At 47.7% G+C, this 19,699-nt stretch overlaps 1 protein-coding gene across 9 annotated transcripts in view; it reads right to left on the bottom strand.

The window, feature by feature from the left end:
• The window catches only part of SH3PXD2A (SH3 and PX domains 2A), a 229,093-nt gene that overhangs the window by 171,929 nt on the left and 37,465 nt on the right, over window positions 1–19,699 (bottom strand). For 8 of the 9 annotated variants that reach the window (XR_012498437.1, XR_012498439.1, XR_012498440.1 and 5 more), the window contains exon 2: window positions 11,870–11,950. Coding sequence is in view for 5 of the 9 variants with exons in the window: in XM_074339099.1 (XP_074195200.1) it covers window positions 11,870–11,950 (81 nt within the window). In the remaining 4 variants the exon portion in view is untranslated. Of the gene's footprint in view, window positions 1–1,341; window positions 1,521–11,869; window positions 11,951–19,699 lie in introns of those variants that run through there. The other variant, XM_074339103.1, reaches the window with a different exon arrangement.

The raw sequence follows: 19,699 nt of genomic DNA, 5'->3' as shown, positions 1-19,699 counted from the left end.
ATAAACGCTCCCTAATTAGCAGATGGAGCCAAACCCTGGCCGGCGTTTGGGGCTGTCTCCTGGCCAGCCCAGGAGCATTCATTCACTGCAGCGCGGGGGAGCCCAAGACCCTTTCGTGGCTGGGACAATGTTCCCCTAGTCCAGGCTGGACAGACATGGTGTGCACAAGGGAGCACCTGGAGCCCCTGCCTCCTCCTGAGGGGCCAGAGGGGCCATAGGCAACAATAGGAATGACCGCCACTAGCTGCTCCAGGCTTGATGGGGAAGATTCCTGATTCTTATCTCCTAGACTTCTCATAACCACTCCATGAGGCAGATTCTGCAATTAAACTATTTCCCAGATGAGAAGGCTGAGACTCTGGGAGGTTAGGTAATTGCCCAGGGTCACACAGCTAGTAAAGAGGTGGGACTGACTCACACACCCACACAAGTCTGTCTGATAACAAAGCCTGAGCTTTCCATCACTGCAAGACACTGCCCCACTCTGAAAGTTGGGAATTTGGCACCAGAATCCCACAAGCTCTTCTGGAAAGCCTGCTGTTACTCAACCATGGAGGTCTCTGAAGAATCTAAATCTTTCTTCCTTGGGTCCAGCTAAGTTGAGGATATGAAGGAAACAGAGCCAATTCTCCAACAACTCTTACAATGGCCTGGTCTGTGGGAACATCCTGAGATGCAGGAGTCACAGCCCCGACAGTCACCTGGGGGCTGAGGTCCAGCTGGGGTGCTGGGTAGCTGAAGAGGGGAATTATTGCAGCTGGCATCTATGGGTCACCCAGCTGGTGACCGTTCTCCTGCCAGAGGGAAGAAAAACTCCTCCCTCAAACAAGACACAACTCAGGCTTCCACGGCTCACCCTGGCTGTCCCATACGCCTAGTTCTGTAAAACTCAAAGCTTAAACCAACTGTTGTCATCATGAGGGAAAGGGGTGCAAGGATACCAAGACCACAAGGCCCCAGATCCAGGAGCTGCCTCAACAAGCCAGCTAGAATGGCCCCCGCATGCAGTCCTGACAGCGGAGGTCTGCACCTGGGGCCGCTCACTCATCCTGTGCTTTCTGCCCTGATTCTTCCATCAGCTGGCGGCTCCAGCTCAGGCAAAGGCTGTCATCCTGGCTTTTCCACCCAGGACGACCCTGACTTTTCTTCTAAGGTCCCAAGTACCAAACCTAGTGCCAAGCATATAGCTGGCACTCCTCCAAAGGTGCCAGGATTAGCTTGAAATTCCCTCCTGCGGGAGGAGAGTGACTTAGTTACAGCTAAAGGCTTCACAGAACAAACTGTACACACACACACACACACACACACACACACACACACACACACACACACCCTACTCACCTGGCCACCACCAAAGATCTTCTTTCCCTTCATTCTCCAGTTTGGAGGGGGATAATGTCCCCCAACCTGCTTTCCAGCCAACTTTCCTGTTGGTTATCGAAAGAGGGAATAGATGGGGGCCTAGTGGGGAGCAGAGCTGTGTTCTAGGTCAGACCTTTGGGCCTCAGACTAAAGGAGGAGGGAGGTGACAGAGCAGCAGCTGCACTGCAGGGCCTCCCAGATGTAACAACCAAACACACCCTGACATGACACCCTTCTGCTGGGAAAACAAGGTGTGCAGCTCCGGGCGGTCATGCAAGTGGTGTGGCCTGACTCAGACGCTGCCTCTAGCAGAGCTGGGGTTTATTATCCAACGAGAGAGGCAGCCGGTGGTAGGTAGGATGTGTGGGCCGAGCCCCCAAAAGCAGCCGATTCTCTGAAGGAGCTGCCGTTCACCTTTCTGGGAGCTACAGAAAAATCTTCTCTCTGCACAAGCACCTTGTCTCCAGGGAGGGTGTTATTTGCCCCTCCCACCAGGAGCTCCCTCGGTGATACAACAGGGGCTTCCTGCCCGCTTCAGCTAAAAACAGAAAGAGGACTTCTGCATGGAAGGCCAGAATTCCAGACTGGAATGAACTAGAAGCTAGACTGCCTGAGTTCCAGTCCTGTTATCACTTGACGTCCTTGTAATTTGGACAAGTCACTTTTCCTCTTAGAAGGCCTCATTTCCTCATCTGTCAAATAAAGGAAATGGGCTACATCAGAGTGTGGCCAATAAGTGTCACCTCACGGTGTCATTGCCAATTGATAGGTAGTGTCTTCCTGAAGATACTTGGTTTTGTTTATTTAGAAAGACTCTGAGACCATGTCTGGGCTCATGATAGATGAACACTGTCTGCCATGGGCACAGAATGGGAACATGCCATAATCAGTCAAGGATGTCTGCTGTGGGCATGGGACTAGAGTGACAGCATGAGAGCCAGACACATATCATCCTGGTAGAGGATCTCTAAGGGACTCCTGGTTGTAAAACTTACAGTCCCAGCCCTGATTCCTCAGTGGACATGGCTAACGCTGGTTGGCAAGTATGTGCTGCCCCCCATATTGTGGTATTTGCACACAGCTGATTTTTCTTCCAGCAGAGATGTTCTCATTAGCCATTCAGTGTCCACACTCACTAGACTTCACCCATAAGGTTAGAGCCAGTGAAGAGTGCCAAGGTTGAATAATGCCAGACCCTCTTACAATGTTCCCCAGTGTCTACAAAGGGGCTCCTCTACTGTGTCAAAATCCCACCCTGGCCCAAGGGAGAGGCTGAGTGACCAGCAAAAGGCAGAGATAGCTCCTGCACACCTGCAGTGGGGTGACTAGCCCACAACTCTCGGCTGAGTGTTGGACAAGCTTCTTTCTCTGTATCCTTAGGCCCTACCCTGTGGAAAATTCTCCTGACGGCACGCCCCACCATGGCTGGTTCTCAGGGGTCCAGTTCCCTTCTCTGGGGCTTATTTCCCCTTATGCATAGATGAGCAGAGGCCCTTCCCCACAGACTCTGCTGCCACCCCTCCTCCAGCTAGCTCTCTCCATCTGTTCTGGATCTGCGAGGCCCCTTGTGCACAAGGTTACTCCTATACCCACAGAGTTGGGGAAACTGCACAAGAGGGGATCATTGTACAAACTCCATCTGCGTGTAGAAGGAAAAAAACCAACTTTGAGTACGTTCTAGCTGGGCACCAATTAACCCCCCTATTCCAAGTCAATGGTAATTAGCTTTTCATCCTGAGCTGCCTCGAAGTACCATTCACCAGGCCCTCCTCTCCTGACACCTCTGGAGAACAGACACCCCACAGCCCTCCCCTACCCCTAAGCCCATCACAGGGCAGAAATCAGGAGAGACAAGCGGAAGCTGGAGTTCACCCTCAGGCCACAGGGGCGAGATGAAAGGGAGTGGCTGAGGCCAGAGACTGGCTGCCAAGGGGAGGGGAAACCTGCCACAGAATTTCCAGGAGCTACTGGAATGCCCACAGGGCTCCCCTGGAATCCTCCTGTATTCTATCAGGGATCTGAAAGACGCCTCTTTCCAAGAGCAAGGAAACACTGTCCACCAATAATCACATTTTAGAAAGTAGTGTTTTCCTAACTGTGTTGCTGGGAGGAAGTTGGGTTGATAATTATACTTGGGAGGTGAAAGCATTTATCTGGAAAACTCTTAACACCGCCACCTGTCTCTCCTGCCTGAAGGCAGACTGAGTTATGTGGTGAAAGTGAAATCTTTATAAATGGGGCGTAGGAAGAAACCTCTGCTTCCAGATGGAGTGAGGATATCCAGCTATACTCTCGTGGAGTCAAGTTTCTAAGGGCCTAACTGGTGAGGTTTCAGCTTCCCTGTCTAGTGTCTCTATGCCAGTCCCTATTCTAAGGGCTTGCTTTATATGGGTTGTCTCATTTTATTCTTACTACTACCCACGAGGCAGGTATTTCTATTATCCTCATTATACAGATGAGAAAACAGAGTTGCGGGAGGTTAAAGAACTCACCAAAGGTTATATACAGTTAGTAACTGGTGGAGCTGGTCTTGGAACCCAGCCATCCTGGCCCTAGACTACCTGCCCTTAACCACTGCACTCTCTGGCCACGCAACTCTGAGTGTGTTTTTTCATGACACAAGACGAACCACCGAAGTACTTCTTGCCTCAACATGCAGTTCATGTGTTTTGATCAATATTTGAATACAAGATTCCAGTTTGACAAGATACTATGGACAGGTGTCTGAGATTTGCTGTAATGGGTTGTAATCAGTTACAGTCCATCGGAATGATCTAGAATGATGGTTCAGGAAATATGAGGTAATGTGATTTTAATACTTACAGTGGTACCTCGGTTTTTGAATGTCTCTATTGACGAACATTTCGATTTACGAATGCCGTAAATTTTATGGATCTAAGGTATCATTAGATAGTAAAATTCATGCTAAATTTGCAGTTTTAGGGGTTGATTTTAAAGGTCTGGACGGATTAATCCATTTTGCATTACTTTCTATGGGGAAACCGTGCCTCGATTTTCGAATGTTTCAGAACTCGAATGGTCTTCTAGAATGGATTATTTTTGAAAACCAAGGTAGCACTGTATTTTCATTTTCTTTCTCTTGTTAGATATGTTCTTAATGTTTGTTTGTTTTTAACTGTGTGTTTTCTGTCCCATTATACAGTCATGACCGTGAAGGACATACGAGTATTTTATTTTAGAGTTCCTACTTTCCCTACTTCCTCCATAGATGTCTTTTTAATTAGTAAATGTTAATGTTGCCAATTATATATGAATATATTCTCCTTTTTTACAAAACAAGTTACATTACAAATAGGGCTAAGGCTCCTCTCTGACTGAGCCCCCCCTCTCACTGATGTTCCCAAACCACTTCTAGAGATAACTCTATTACCAGTTTGGACTGTATCCTTTCAGAGCTTTTCAGTACATATACACTTATACTGTTTATGTACTTGAAAAAGATATATCTTGTTGTTGCTTTTGCATACTTGCTATCACACTGTAAATATTATTTTGAAACTTGCATTGGCCATTCATTAATATTTCTTGGCGATCCATCCACAAAATTGAGATTTGTTTTGACTCTGAGACTAGCTCAGTTTTACTTAGCAATCCTCTCTGAATGGTCATTGAAGTTGTTTCCCGTTTTCTCCATGGCAAACAACACAGGGCTTTCTGTGCCTTCCTGGGACAAGTGATTGATCTCAGTCATGGATAAAATTCTCCTGTGTCTAGGACACGTGAGCAATCACAGTGACCCACAGCTCTCCACACTGCTAGAGCTAGAACAATGCCAGCCACCAGAACTCTCTAGAATGCTTGCTATAAAGTTGCTCTTAGAACTTGACAAGTTACCTCCCTAGGCTTTGGTCCCTTTGCCATTAGTTTAGGGTCAATGATCTCAAACAACACAGAGCTTGCCTCAGTGATTAAAAGACCGACCTTGCAGGAGAGACACCCCACGCCTTCTACTCTCAGGTTGACCCTTGGCACACACCAGGGTCACACCAGTTCGATCTCAGCTGAGGTCTGCTCTGGACGTCACACCAAAGCAAAACTTGTGTCATGATAACTAGAAAAATTAACACAGATGTTTACCTGCAAAGTGAGGGACTTGGAATGAGCTCTTCTAGTTCTAAAAATGCAGTGATCCTGTAACTCCATAAATGACATCATAACACATGCACACGTACGTATACAATTCCAAGGCCAGTTATTATTAGTGATTTGGGACTATAGTTTTGTTCACCCATCGTTAGCCTGGCTATTTGACAGCTGGAAAGTGAGTGTGACCCTGAGTACGGTAGGTGGGTGGAGAGTCTGGAGAGATGAATAAGGAAGAGAGAGAAAAGCACTTCAAAATAGGTTAAGTTCTTTAGAGCAAATAAGCAAACCTGAACAACCTTCTTGACTCCATCTTCCAAGCAGTGTGGGGGGAGCTAAAGGGCCTCTCCTGCCTCTGATCAAATATTGACCCTGTGCACTCACTGGCCGGAGTTCAGACTAAAAGGCCAGGAGCACCACGGAGCCAATGTTTGCAGAGCAATTACTGCTCCAGTAATTGCCTTGTAGGTCAGATTGTGAAACAACCTTCCACGGAGCCTTCCGGCCCTTCCTCAGTGGGGCCAGGCCTTGGGGGAGATACTTAACAGTGAAGGAGCTGTGTAGGGAAACTTAGAGAGGCTGGAAATGTGGTCCAGCTGCCAGTGAGAAGGCAGCTTAAGAGCATCGGTGGCCCTCCATCCTCCTCCTTCTCCCCTTAACTGCTCCTCCAAGTAATCTAAGCCCTTTATAACCAAACAGGCCTCCACGTCAGGCCTTGTCCTGGCCAGCTCCCTATGGGACAGGTCCCTTTCCTGGTCAGATAGGGCTGAGTGGTGGATTATTTTTAGAAGAAACTAATTTCCACTTGAAGACCAAGAGCCTCTCCTCTCCCTGTCCCCAACTTGACATCTGAAACACCCTTAGAAGCCCCCTCTAGTAACTGACCTGGTTTCCAGAAGAGATGTTTGGAATACTGTTGAATTTGAATTGTTCTGTCGGTGGGGCAAATCATGGTGGAACAGAATCCCCCGCTGCCTGCTGGAGCCCTAGAAAATTTGAGAGGCCAACTGGGAAGGGACTGGGAGGTGACAAGAGTATTCTGGGGTGGACCTAAGGCCAGATCAAGCCTGTGTGTGTCCCAGATGGTCTAAAGCAGCACTGTTCTGGATGACAGAACTGTTCTACGTCTGCTCGATACCTAGCCACTAGCCACTGTTGTTACTGAGTACATGCCATGTAGCAAGTATGATCAAGACACTACATTTAATTTTTAAAAATCAACTAAACTTAATTTAATTTTTAAAATGTAATGTTTACAATTTTTAATCAATTTAAATTTAAACTTAAGTAGCCATATGTGGCTAGTGGCTACCGCGGTGGACAGCATAGATCTAAAGCCTCCATACCCAGTGCCTCTCAGTGGGCAGGAAGAGGGGGCTGGGTTCTGTGAGCAACCCATTGTGTGTGAAGGAGGGAGAACCACAAGGTCCGAAGCCTCAGGCAGAAGATATGGGGAGAGAAAAAGGTTTGGGGCCGAGTAAGGGTCTTATCTTGGTGCCCAGGGAAGGACTTCCGGGGGTATGAACGACCAGCAAGGCTATTAGAATTGTATATGTACTTTCACGCATTTGTCTGGCGAGAGTCTTACTTTCATTACTGATCCCCAAAATAAAATAAGATAAAATAACTCATTGATCTGTCAGATAAAACTTATTTCTTCAGGGAAGACTTCCCTGATCCCAGAGTATAAGGTTCCCCTATAACATGTCTATGGTACCTTTCTTTGTATAGCATTTGGACTAGTATAAAAGAATATATATGTGTTTTAACTAAAATCCGTCTTCTCTCACTAAGCTGTAAGTCCCATAAAAGCAGTAACCACATCTGCTTTTGCTCATCAATATATCCTTGGAGCCTGGCATACTGCCTAGGACATAAAAGGAAGGCACTTAAGATTGGACAGATTGAGGGTGGATGGATGGATGGACGAACAGAAGGAGGCAGGCAAGCAGGCATAAGTGAATGAACAAACTAAGAAATACATTAGGGACATACTACACCCTGATAACTATAATTCTCAAAAAACAACCAAATCCCCCTACACTGGAGTAGAGGTGTGTGGCTACATCACTCTACGCTGCTGTCACCAATCAAAACCATATGAGCATCTTTGTTCCCCCCTCCCAAAAAGAATGTTCTTTCCTCCCCCTTCACCCCATAGCATGTTGCCTGTACCTCAATCTAGTATTTATTTCATCTACAGTGGACTTCATTGCTTAAACCTCTACTTTCCCCACCAAATATGGACTCCTGGAAGGAAGGGACCTTGTCCTTCTCAACTGAATGTTCCTTGGCCTGTGCTCTGCCTTATAAAAGTACAAATGTGCTGGAAGCCTTAACACAGGCCAATCCACTCTTACCCTGAGCCAGCCTAGCTCACTCATCTTTATACTTCCACCCTCAGCACTCACAGCCACAGCAAGGTGACCAGATTTAGCAAGTGAAAATACAGGACACACAATAAAAGCTGCATTTCAGATAAACAATGAACAACTTTTTTAGCATAAGTATGTCTCATGCGATATTTGAGACATACTTGTACTAAGAAAAAAAAGTACTCATTGTTTATCTGAAATTCAAAATTAATCGGACATGTCCTATTTATCTGGTGACGCCAATCCAGGGGAGCCAGCAGTGAATAGGGTGAGTGGTGGGGGTAGAGGGGAATAAGAATACCAAGATGAATGGTCTGCCCTCACGTGCGAAGGCTTCAGGAAAGTGTGGAATGGGCAATCACCAGGTTATCTGTGGTTTCTCTCCCCCTACACCGGGAATAGCTCCCCAGTGCTCCCCCAGAGTGCTAAGTACCCTGTAGAGGACACAATAATGCCACGGGTCACATCTAAGAGACACTCGCTCTCCTCCTACTCTTGCCTCCCCTCTGCCTGCTGCCCCTTCAGGGCCAGGTGCCCTGCTGTGTGCCTAAGATCTTTCATTCCCAAATATCTCCCAAGAGCATCACATGTGGAGCAGGTAGGTCCTGGCAGAAGCGTTGAAGAGGATAACCAACCCAAAGTGATGCTTGGCTTCAAATCTTAGTTTGTACATGGGCTGGGGCCGTGGGGGCTGTGCTGATGTGGATGTGGACACTGCCGTGGAGAGAGGAGGAAAAACCAAGATCTATGACAGCATCCTTCAAATGCTTCCTGGCCTTGTGGCCATGGAGCCTTAAGGGTAGGGCACGGCTGTCCATCTCCAGGTTTGCTCAGCAGAGGGAGAAGGACACTGGAGGTACCTGTGCTATTCCAAGTACAATTGGGTCAGCACACACCCCATGGCCCTCGGTCAGAGGTCAGGACCACTTGGTACCACTTTGCACATGATTCCCCAGGTTACATTAGAGAGGTAGGAGACTAGGGCCTCCTCATAGTACCCTGACCTCCACCAGGTGCAGAAGACACCATTTGAAGAGACGGAAATAAGAGAGGCAAGTACGGGGAGGCCCACGCTGGGGTCTCCAATTTGTAGAGGTCCTTTAAAGGGGTGCCCGGGCCCATTGCTATTATCTGAATATGATGTAAAAGCCCCCAGATGGTACTCAAATAGTACAAGATGTGAATGTGTGGTTAATGATATGAATTGGTTCAGCTTAGCAGTTCTTTACTGGGGTTCTTAGCAGTTCTTCCAGAGGAGTCTGTGAACACCTGCCACTGTAAGTAAAATTGTACATGTACACCTTTGTCTGGGGAGAGGGCTTCTAACCAGATTCACAAAGGGGTCTCTGGTCCCCAAACCATGAGTTGGTAAAGCCAGTTTAGCATCTTCCCCCAGACTGGCTTAGCCAGCTCAGGACTTGCAGGGTTCCAACACAGGGCTCTGCCAAAAACAGGAGGAGCAAAACGACTCTGAGAGCAGCCACTTGTGGGCCACACCCCTGCCCACAACACACGCCCGTCCTGCCCCAGTGGCAAGCTCCAGAGAGCCTGTGGCTTCCAGCATTCTGAACACTCTGGCACAGGCCAAGGCATAAAGCAGCTCCTCAGCAGAGTGAAGCCAAGTGAGGGAAACAAGATAGCAACACCGTGAGAGGAGGCCCTAAGCACCCAGACCCCTTCACCTGCAGCCCAGCATCCTTGTCATCTGCTAACACTACTAGACAACTAGTGGGTAACTCATTAGATAACCATGTATCAGGAAAAACGTGGATTCACTCATTTAATCCTCACAACAACACTACTGGATGGGTACTATTTAAATCTTCATTCTACAGATGAGAAAACAGAGCCTTGAGAAGTTATGGAACCTGTCTGGAGTCACACAGTCATAAAGCCAATAACCAGTTCCAGGTAAAGTGTCTCCAGTGCCTAAGCTCTAAGCCACCCTCTCACACCGCCTCTAAGAAAGCTGAGCTCTGAGGGCTACCAGTGACCAGAGACGGAGTTAGCAATGCCATTTGTTCTTTCATCCAATCAGTGACCCCAATAATTAAGAAAGGCTTTCTAAAATGCACACCACTAAAAGTCATCATGTTATGAGATCTGTAAAATGGGTTCACAAAGATGCCATTGTTGGCTCAAAGGTTCAATTCCACAGAATCATCCCAACCTATTTCTTAACTGCATCTACGGGGTGGTGAGGACCCACGTGGACAGGCCTGGCTATGCTCGTAACTAGGGCCAGGACATCGCACAAGCGGCCCCATGCCATGTGTCCCCTCCCGACACACAGGAAATGAGCCCTCCAGGCAAGGGAGAAGTGGGGGAAGCAGCATTCCTTTCTTGTGAGATTCTGAAACTAGAGAGGGGGTAGGGGAACAAAACGGAAAGGGGGGAAGAAAAGTTCTGATTTGAGAGTTTCCGCTGGCTCTCAGACCCCCTCGGGCTCATCAATGAATCCTTTCAGGGTTTCCTTTCCCCAACTAAGTTATCATTTCCTGTCCAGCACACTATACCCATTGATGGGGTATCAGCAAATCCCACCAGTTTATGCCAGAAGGACCTAAGGAGATTGGACAGGAACTGAGGGGTAAAGAGGAAGAAAGCAGAAGGGTAAGGAGTGGCTTTCAATCCCATATTCAATGGGATATTCAATCTCGTATTGTTGGTTTAAGAGAGGATTTGTAATACAGGAAGCTGGCTCATCTTTGACTTATTTCATAGGTAGGGCAATAAGGACAATGGGCTAAAATCAGGTATTTGGGGGCAAATATGCAGGCATGCCTCTCTAAGATGACTCACCATCAAAGGCCTACAAAGGAAGGAGTGGACCTTGGCTGTGAGGGCCAGGAGTGGGCGTCTCTTCTTTGTTTTTTATTGGCCTAAACCAGGTTCATAGGCTTAAAGAAGTATCTAGAACCTCTTGGCTTTCCCTTCCTTGTACAGGTTGCTGCCCAACTCAGTGATTCTGCCCTGTCTGGTGCCTACCTCTGATACACAGAGGGGAGCCCCCTAGTGGCCGTTTCTGTGTTACATGACCCTCTACCCTGGGTCATACCAATTGGTCCAGAGAGGGTACCTGACCCAGTTGGGCCAATCAGAATCTTCCCTGGGATTTTTCAATTTGGAACTGGGAGAAAGTCAGCCTCTCTGCTGTTGGGAACCACAAGATATGAATTTTGGGAGCTTTTGACAGCCAAGTTCCTCAGGATATGAGGTAATAGAAGCTGAAGAGTACCCAGAGAGAAGCAGAGATAACACAAAGGGAGAGCAAACCTGGTTTCAGGTGTTCCTGGAGCCCACTGCCTTGCTCCCCGTTTCACCATCTGGTTGACTGCATAAGCTTCTCTGGTATATCCTTCCAACCAAGTCTCATTTTTGGCTAAGCTAGTATGAGTGTAAAACTATCACTTGTTGGCATCAAGGGAGGTGTTTGCAATGGAGCTGTGGGATTCAAACCACCATCCCCCATATCAACATGCCTGTATATATTAGAGAGACACAGATACCATGCCCGTGTACACACAGGGCAGTAAGAGCCTTATTCGGTGAGACAGACATAATGGTATGCCCAGTTTGTGTCTGTAGTTGAAGAAATTGCTTATTTTCTGTTTCTGTCTTTTCTGTATGTTTGCTTTTCTTTGCCTGCAATGATGTGGTGGCTTGTGTCTCAGCCTAGATGTTTACAGACATGTCTGCTCATATACATAGCACCCACAATCATCCTCTGCCTCTCCACCCTAGTTTCCTACCCCTCGGGCAAAGGAGGGTGACAAAAGATGACTGTTAAGACCATCTGAGGAAGTCATCAAAGCCCCAAGTGTCTGCCTGCAATATCCTAGCCTGAACCAAGCCCAGCTCGACCATCAGGGTTCCCTCATCTGTCCCTGTGCTCTCACCTAGACTCTGACCCTGACAGGTCTGCTGGAGGTTCTCCAGATGAGTGAGGACATGCGTGAGGCCAGCCCACCAGAGACTTGGGCGACTGAAGATTGAACTGGGCACCATTGGAGCTCAGACCAACTTACCTGCAGGTCAAAGAACTTGCTGTACCTCCGGTAGATGATCTGGGATGTGGAGTCGGACCAGGTCACATTGATGATGTATACCTGTGACGTAAAAACAAAAATAAGAGCAGGTGACTGGCTGATTAAGACTGAGCTTCATTCTTGAATGGTGAAGCCGGGGGTCTCAGCCACTGCGAGAAGGAAGGAACGTTAGTAGAGAAGAGTAGCATTTACACATCTCGGTATCAGGGTGGCTGACTTCTCCACAGAGCAGGGCCGTCTTAGGCTGCTACAACGAAATACCATTGACTGGGTGGCTTAAACAACAAACACTTATTTGTCCCAGTTATGGAGGCTGAAAGTCCAAGATCAAGGTCCCTGGTTAGGACCCACTTCCTAGCTTACGGATGGCCACCTTCTTGTGCTACCCTCACGCGGTAGAGAGAGGGGGCTCTGGTCTCTTCCTGTCCTTATAAGGGCACTAATCCCAGCATTGGGGCTCCGTGCTCATGCTCTCATCTAAACCTAATCACCTCCCAAAGGTCCCAGCTCAGATACCATCACACTGGGCATTAGGGCTTCAACATGTGAATTTGGCACAGGGGACAAACATTCAGTCCATAGCAAGGGTTTTGCACACAGGGGTGTGAGGCTTTCTGTTTGGTGGCTCAGTTAACAGCCACGGAAACAAGCTCTGAATCCAGTCCCTTCTTCCCTCTGATCTCACAGAGTTAGTGTCATTCAGGGCGGAGTGTTTATTCTGAAATGCACCCAGGAGAGGGCCATAAAGCAAAGCAAATATAGCCAAGTGATGCCAGCCTGAGATGGGGTATTTATGACATGTTTTATGTGATCCTGATAAGAAAGAACATAAAATAAAAGCCCATCCCTATCCTCACAAGCCCAAAATAAACTACTGACTATTATTATAATAAATAGACAGGGATACGCTGTGCTTTATATCACGTAAACATATATGTCATACAATAAGTTGTAGAAACCAATTAGGTACTGGTTACTACATACCAGCACAGTGTAAAACATTTATATGCATTAGTTCATTTAATCTTCAGGTCAACGAGGTAGCCACCATTGTTACCTTCATTTTGTACAGGAGGAAGCCGAGGTTCAGAGAAGCTAAAGGACTTGCCCAAAGTCACACAGTTAGCAAGAGACAGAGCAAAGGACTTGAACCTAGGTCTAGCTGAATCCAATTGCCATGTTCTTAACTACATTGTACTATCTCATGTGTAAATTTAGGAATGTGGATATTTGAATCAAACTACTTGATCAGAACTGAATGACATATTTTTAAATAAAGCTGTAGACCGTCTGAAGAGTCTGAACACTCCTTGCTTAGGGGGTGAGCCTAGAGGAACATGGGGGAGTCATGTCAATTCTGAGAGACTGAGACCAAGAAGAGACTGAACGTAGGGCCCAGACAGAAGTCAACAGATAGGAATGCTACAAAACCAGACCAACACAGAGGAAACTTCCACGTACAACCGGCCGACTGTGGCAGGATGCTCTGGGATTTTCACAGGGGTTATAACCCATTCCTCCCCCCCGCTGACTCCCAGCTTCTGGACTCCCAAATCCTGCCAGCTACGTCTCCCCTCCCACCCGCATCTGCCCTTCCAACAGGTCCCAGCCAGGGAGCAGATGCTGTGCACGACAGGTGCTGCCTTCCTGACCTCTGCCCAGGCAGATGCACGGTAAAGAGGCCCCAAGTGGCCGTACCCTCCCAGGAGAGAGGTTGCATTTACCTGCAGGCCATTAGACAGAGCCTTTCTCTCTGGCCAATCAAGCAGGTCCCAGAGGAAGGGCTTCACGGAGACTTAACATGACCCGTGCTCCATCCTCTCTAGTCATTAGGGGCTTCCCTTCACCTCTCAGAGAGAATTAATCACAGGCTCACAGCCTCTGGCAGATGGGAGGCCTCTCCTTTTGCAGAAGAGGAACCTAGGACCCAGAATGGTGATTTGCCAAGGAAAAGGCAGATTTTGGAGTGAGCCCCACCTAGGTTTCATGCTTAGGACCCTCCTTATTGGCTGCGAGACCCCAGCCCAGCCTCTCAGACCCTCCGACCCCTCCTCTATTCCATGGGCACAGTCTTTAGGGCAGCCCCGCCTGATCCACTACCCTGGTGATCATTGCAGGTATGTTTACCCCCTTTAGTGGCAGAGTTGGGACGGGAACCCAGACCTCCCAATTTCCAGTTTAGGATGCAACAGCACATGACCAGAGCATGTCCCCCTGGAAAAGACCTTTCCCCTTTACTCTTCAAACACACACTTAAAAAATTAAGAAAAAAAATAGATGAAAAGTCACAGGGAGTCATCTCTGTCTAATCCTTGACCTGACCCCACACCAAAGACCTGCCCTGTGGAGAAATAGCCAGAGCAGGGCTAAGGGGAGAGCTGTCCTTGTGACCCTTGTCAGCCACAGCCACCAGGCCACGACACGACCATGCTTACCCCCAAAACACATTTATTTCCTTGTTGAGCAAAGAATTGCTCCTGCTGACATCTTACATGCCACTATCCATGCACTGAGCAAGCACGAGGGTAACTCACACTGAGGGGATCGGGAAATGAACCCCTATTTCCAGGTTCTCCCCTGAGCCTACCCTCTTGGACAGTCTAAATCCTGAGCTGAGGAAATGGTCAGAGACCTTTCTGGAGATGAGCCCAGAGATCCGAGGATAGTCCCCAGGCCCCTTTCTCTCATGTGAGGAGGAGGTGCCTCTGCTTTCTCCTAAACCTTGAACATCCTAGATTATCCCTCCAGATGAGCAATGGATACACAAAATTCCAACCCAAACCATATTCTCCCTGCCCCCCACATCAGACTTTCTTAAGCTTCCTTGAGCTGGCTCTGCCGGCCCTGGAAACCTAGCGATAAACCACAGAGAAAGAGCAGGTGGAGGGGAAGGGGCACAGGGCAGAGGTCATCTGAGAAAGGCAGCTCTGTTTACTGGGCTTGCGTCAGGGGCGCAGATAAACTGCTCTGGTCACAGGAACGGCCAAGATAACATTACCCAGCAGCTGGGTCTCCAGAAAGGTTTGCAATTAAACATCCTGCTTCCACACACTTTACTTGGGGTTGTGTTTCCCGGGTGGAGTTTCCCTTCCTTCTGGATTTTAAAAACCCATGGATTCTATTTCCCTGTCTCTGACCATTTAGGCAGATGGCAGGCGTCTAGGAAGCTTCATGACAGAACAGCCGCGGCGTCCAAGTCCCTACAGAGGAAGCCCCAGAGTTTCAAGTCATCCTGCCACACTCAGCCCTGACAGAAGAGGACCTGCACCACAGACAAAGCTAAGGAAGCTCTCACCAGACACCGCATGACGCTGGGTCCCACCAGCCCACCCACTCAGAGGCCATCTTGGGCCGCCTTCCGTCTGCTCAGCTCATTAAACCCAGAAATGTCTGAGGCTTCCGAGACTTCCATAGCTTCCAAGTCTTGCTCCTTTCAACAAGAAAACAGCCTTGATGCAAATCAGACCCGCAGCCCAGCTCCAGAGCACTGAGAATGAAGCCCAGCCCAGTTCCTGTGGAGGGAAGTTATGATCGGACCTGGGCTGCCACCAATTAATGACCCAAAGTTATGGCCCAACCAGTCCTAGAAGGCCTAGGACCTGCCTGTGTTTAATTAGAAAGTGCCAGTAAGCACTTGTCGCTCCCTTTGCTGAAGGAAAGGAGTTAGGAACTGGGCAGGAAACCGTGTATCTTTGCGGCACTAGGGCTCAGTTTACTAAGGAAGGCCTTCTTTTCCCTGAACTCCTGCCAGCTGCCCTTGGCCCCGGGCCAGATGGAAACTCAATGACAATATTCCTTCACCTGCTCACACCACCATAGGGTGGGATCAGTTGGCTAGGACTAGGGCTGTTGATTTAGGGAACCACCACCCCTTAGAAGCCTGGACTCAGAGGGCGATCTCCACTCCAGCAGGTTGACTAAGGGTTAATACCAGGTGGCAGAACCTTTCAGTCCTCAGATCACCCTGCTCCAAGCTCTCTCTGGACCTCATGTTTATGGAGCAGTCACAGTAAACACAGCACAAGTGAATCCTAGGAGAGCTCTGGGTGGGGCTGGGTGTGTATGGCAGAGTGCATCTCCCAGAACCACGTGTCCACCAGTCACCTCCAAAAGAGACTCTACTGCTGCAGACCTGGGCCAAATGGCCTTCCTTTCGGATAAAGGGCTTTTTAAAGGTACTCAGAGGAAGGGATAGTCAGCAGGGTCCTATACAGTATGAAACACCTTCAAGAGAGTTTTGTGGGTACCTATCACACTTCGTTCCTGCTGTTGTTTTCATGAATCACAGGTCTCAGTTGCTTGTTTAATTTGGAGGGGAGGGAGTAGGCAAGAGGGTTTGGAGGAAGCCTCCATAGTATCATGGGTGCCTCCATTTATTACTCTGCAAGATGGAGATAACAGTGGCGACCTCACTTTTGGGCTGTGGTAAGAATTCGGTGAGCTCACCCTGTATTTCTCCACTAGAATGGAAGCTCCCAGAAGGCGGATCATGACACGATCATGGCAAATCATGTTCAGCACAAGACTTCACACCTGAGAAATACTCACTTCATGTCCCCTAAATAAGTGAAGGAGCAAAGCAACCTGCAAATGTCTAGTCAGTGCTTTTCTTGGTACCTGGTTTTGTGACAAGCTAAAGATGAGGCAAAGGGCCCAGCCTCCAGGCCCTTACAACTCAGCTGGGGCAGCCAAACTCACACTGACAAATCAGGTAGGGCCTGGTGCAAGATGGAATGATGGGGTGCCAAAAAGTGAGGCTCAGAAAGGAACAAAGGCAGTGTTCGCATCGCAGAGGAAGAAGCAGACTTGGAAAGCATTTGATGGGTTGAAATTTTAGCTCCACCACTTCCTGGATGCGTGAGCCTGGGCAAGCGTCTTAGCCTCTCTGAGTCAGGGTTTCCTTAGCTTCCAAGTATGGCTCACAGTGCGAGCGTCCCATTACATGCGATGATACACACAGGGACCTGAGCAGAGGACCTGACACTAGAGTGTCCAATGCACATCAGCTATTTAGACACCAGGAAGAGGGAAGGGCTGAGCCAACTTCTTTCCATTGGACATAGGACAGGAATAGGAGTAGGAAGAAAGCAAGGAGTGGACAATAGGGATATGGACACACACACACACACACACACACACACACACACACACACACACAGAATTGGTAGAACTACTACTAACAGCAAGCCGGCCTGAGAAAGCAGAAGAGCAAAAATAACTGCTGCCTAGGCAGGGAAAAACAACGGCCCACCTTTGAGCACCCTGCTGAAAGGAATGGCGAGCTGTGGTAGGCCCCTCCAGGTCAGAGGCGTTTTTCCCCCCCCTTTTTTCTTTTCATGTTTCCTGGAGGGGAAATGAGTATATAAAATAGGAGCTCCCAGGATTTACAACCCCTATGTGGACCTTAAAAAAAGGATCAGCTGTCAAAGCTCTGTCCTTCCAGTTACCAGAACCAGGAGAGAAACAGCACGAAGAGTTAGTTTTTACAAACCTTTTTCTTATATGCACAAATTATTGGCTTCATTAGGAATCATAATAATAGCCATGCTCACTAATGGAGCACTTACAAAGGACTAGGCATTGCTAGGCACTTTATTCATCTTATCGCATTTATCTCATCTTATCTCGCATTGATTCTATGAGGAAAGTATTGTTACCATCTCCAGTTCACAAATGAAGAGACCTAGAGAGGTAACTAATCCTCAGATTCAAAGACGACGTTGACTCCATAGCCACACTTCGTCCTCTTTAATAGCTACAATGGAACAAGGCAGAGTCCCTGCCACAAGGTTTGCCCTCATGGTTCAATCTGCTCGTCTGACAACTGGTTGCTTCATGTGTGGGTGACTAGTCAGAACTGCGGCCGCCCATGCAGCAAGTTGGTAAGAAGCCCTGCGTGAGGACCAGTGCTCTATTTTGCGTGGTTTAGAATCAATCAGATCGGTTTCATGAAAAGTTGTCACTCTCTCTGGGCCTCCATTCCCCATCTTCCCCTTCAAAGTTCCTGGCACGGTCTTTTGTACTCTTAGAAATTTAGCGTCTTCCCTAGAAGTTTCTGGAGGCATCAATTAGCCCTGGGTCTAGAAAGGAACCCATTCTGGGTTTCTAGAGCTCTGGACGTGGTCCCCACTGGGACATTCTGAAGAGTACCTGAGGGCACGTGGTTGAACCTTTGTACCTTCCTCCCTCCAACCTTGCCACCACCCTCTGGTCCCAAGCCAGCTTATCAGAGAAAACAGGTCTGACCACCTTGAACAAGTAGGTATTCAAACAGAGAGGCCCAGCAATGGGCAGCGGACACCTTGGGTAATGCCCAGGAGCCCAGAGAGAGTGGAAGTGTGCCCAGGCTAGGGGGAGGAGGCTTACCCTACTATGAAAATCGAGAAAAATTCTATATGTACATTAACATTCATGAGCTAGAATCCTGGAAAACTTAAACTAGGGTATCCTCTCCTGAACCACGAAAAGCATTATGCTCCTGGGCTTCCACAGGCTTGGATGCAGCCCAGTGGATCTAGGAAAGTGTTGGAAGGGGGAATTGTCACTCCACACATTCCCAAATCAATGACTGACACGGGTCTGCTGACCTGGATGCACACATCCTGTGAACGTGCCTTGCTCCATCGTCACACCGTGGAGAGCAAAGCAAAGGTTAACACACACAGCCTGGTTTCCTCTTCCTGGGAAACACAGCAGCCAGGCAAGGCCAGAGGCCAGTGCCTCCTCCACACACAGCCTGCGGGGGAAATGACCCCACCATTTCCTACCCACCAGCTGAAAACCTCACACCTTCCTCTCTGCTGTGCTCAGCAAAGCTCAACTTTTGACATCAGGCAAATAGCTGTCATTAGGAATTTTGTTGCATGAGTTAGGCTGGAACAATCTTTTTGGAGAGCATTTTGGCAATTTCTGTCCCAAATTTGCATTTCCATTGACTTAGCAATTTCACCTCTAAGAATTTATCCACATAAGTGTATGTAGGTATGTGTGAGTATATACATGTGTGTTCGTGTTGTGTCTGTTCATGTATATAAATATGTTCATTTGCTGCACTATTTGTAACCACAAAAAGTAAGGCATATTAAATGTCTATTGATTTTTAAAATGGTCAAATAAATTATGATTCTTACATCTGTTAACGATAAGATGGATCTTTCTGTCACTATGGGAAAATGTCCACAGCATGGGGAAAAAAGGAAAAAAAACAGATTACAAAACAGTGTGTATACAATATGAATAGATTTATTTGGAAGGAGTTGTGTGTTTGAGGGGCTTGTGTATGTACACATATATGGGAAAAAATGCAACAAACTAATAATAGTGGTTATTTGAGTTAACACGTTGCATACGGATCACGAGAATCTTCACGAGGGATTTAAACCCTGCCATATGCAACGTGTTAAGAGAAATAAAAATGGAATAGTTTCACTTTATACGTTTCTGTATTATTTCATTTTTGAACATGTATGGCTTTCATAATTTAAAACAAGATTCCATCTTATAAAACAATTGTGTGCCCTTAGCCTGTCCTCTGGCTAATGCCAGCTCTTAGACAGTCTGCTAACATCCAACATTTGCTCATTTGTGGGGAGCTATAGGGGGTTTCAAGTTCAATGTTGAGCTCTTGAAGCCAAAGTCTGAAACCCTGTCTACACATACCTGGAGTGCTTTAAAAACACCAACGCCATGTCATTTAAATTAGAATCTTAGAAGGTGGGTGAGGTGGATACTGGTAGTTTTCAGAGCTCCCCAGGTGAATCTATTGGTTGTTACAGGTTAAGAACCACTAAGGTGGGCCAACACCAAAAG

Source organism: Rhinolophus sinicus, linkage group LG07 (genome assembly GCF_036562045.2).
Source record: "Rhinolophus sinicus isolate RSC01 linkage group LG07, ASM3656204v1, whole genome shotgun sequence".
Lineage (NCBI taxonomy): Eukaryota > Metazoa > Chordata > Mammalia > Chiroptera > Rhinolophidae > Rhinolophus > Rhinolophus sinicus.
Note: the sequence above shows the minus strand (reverse complement) of the source record. Positions and strands in the feature narration are given on the sequence as shown.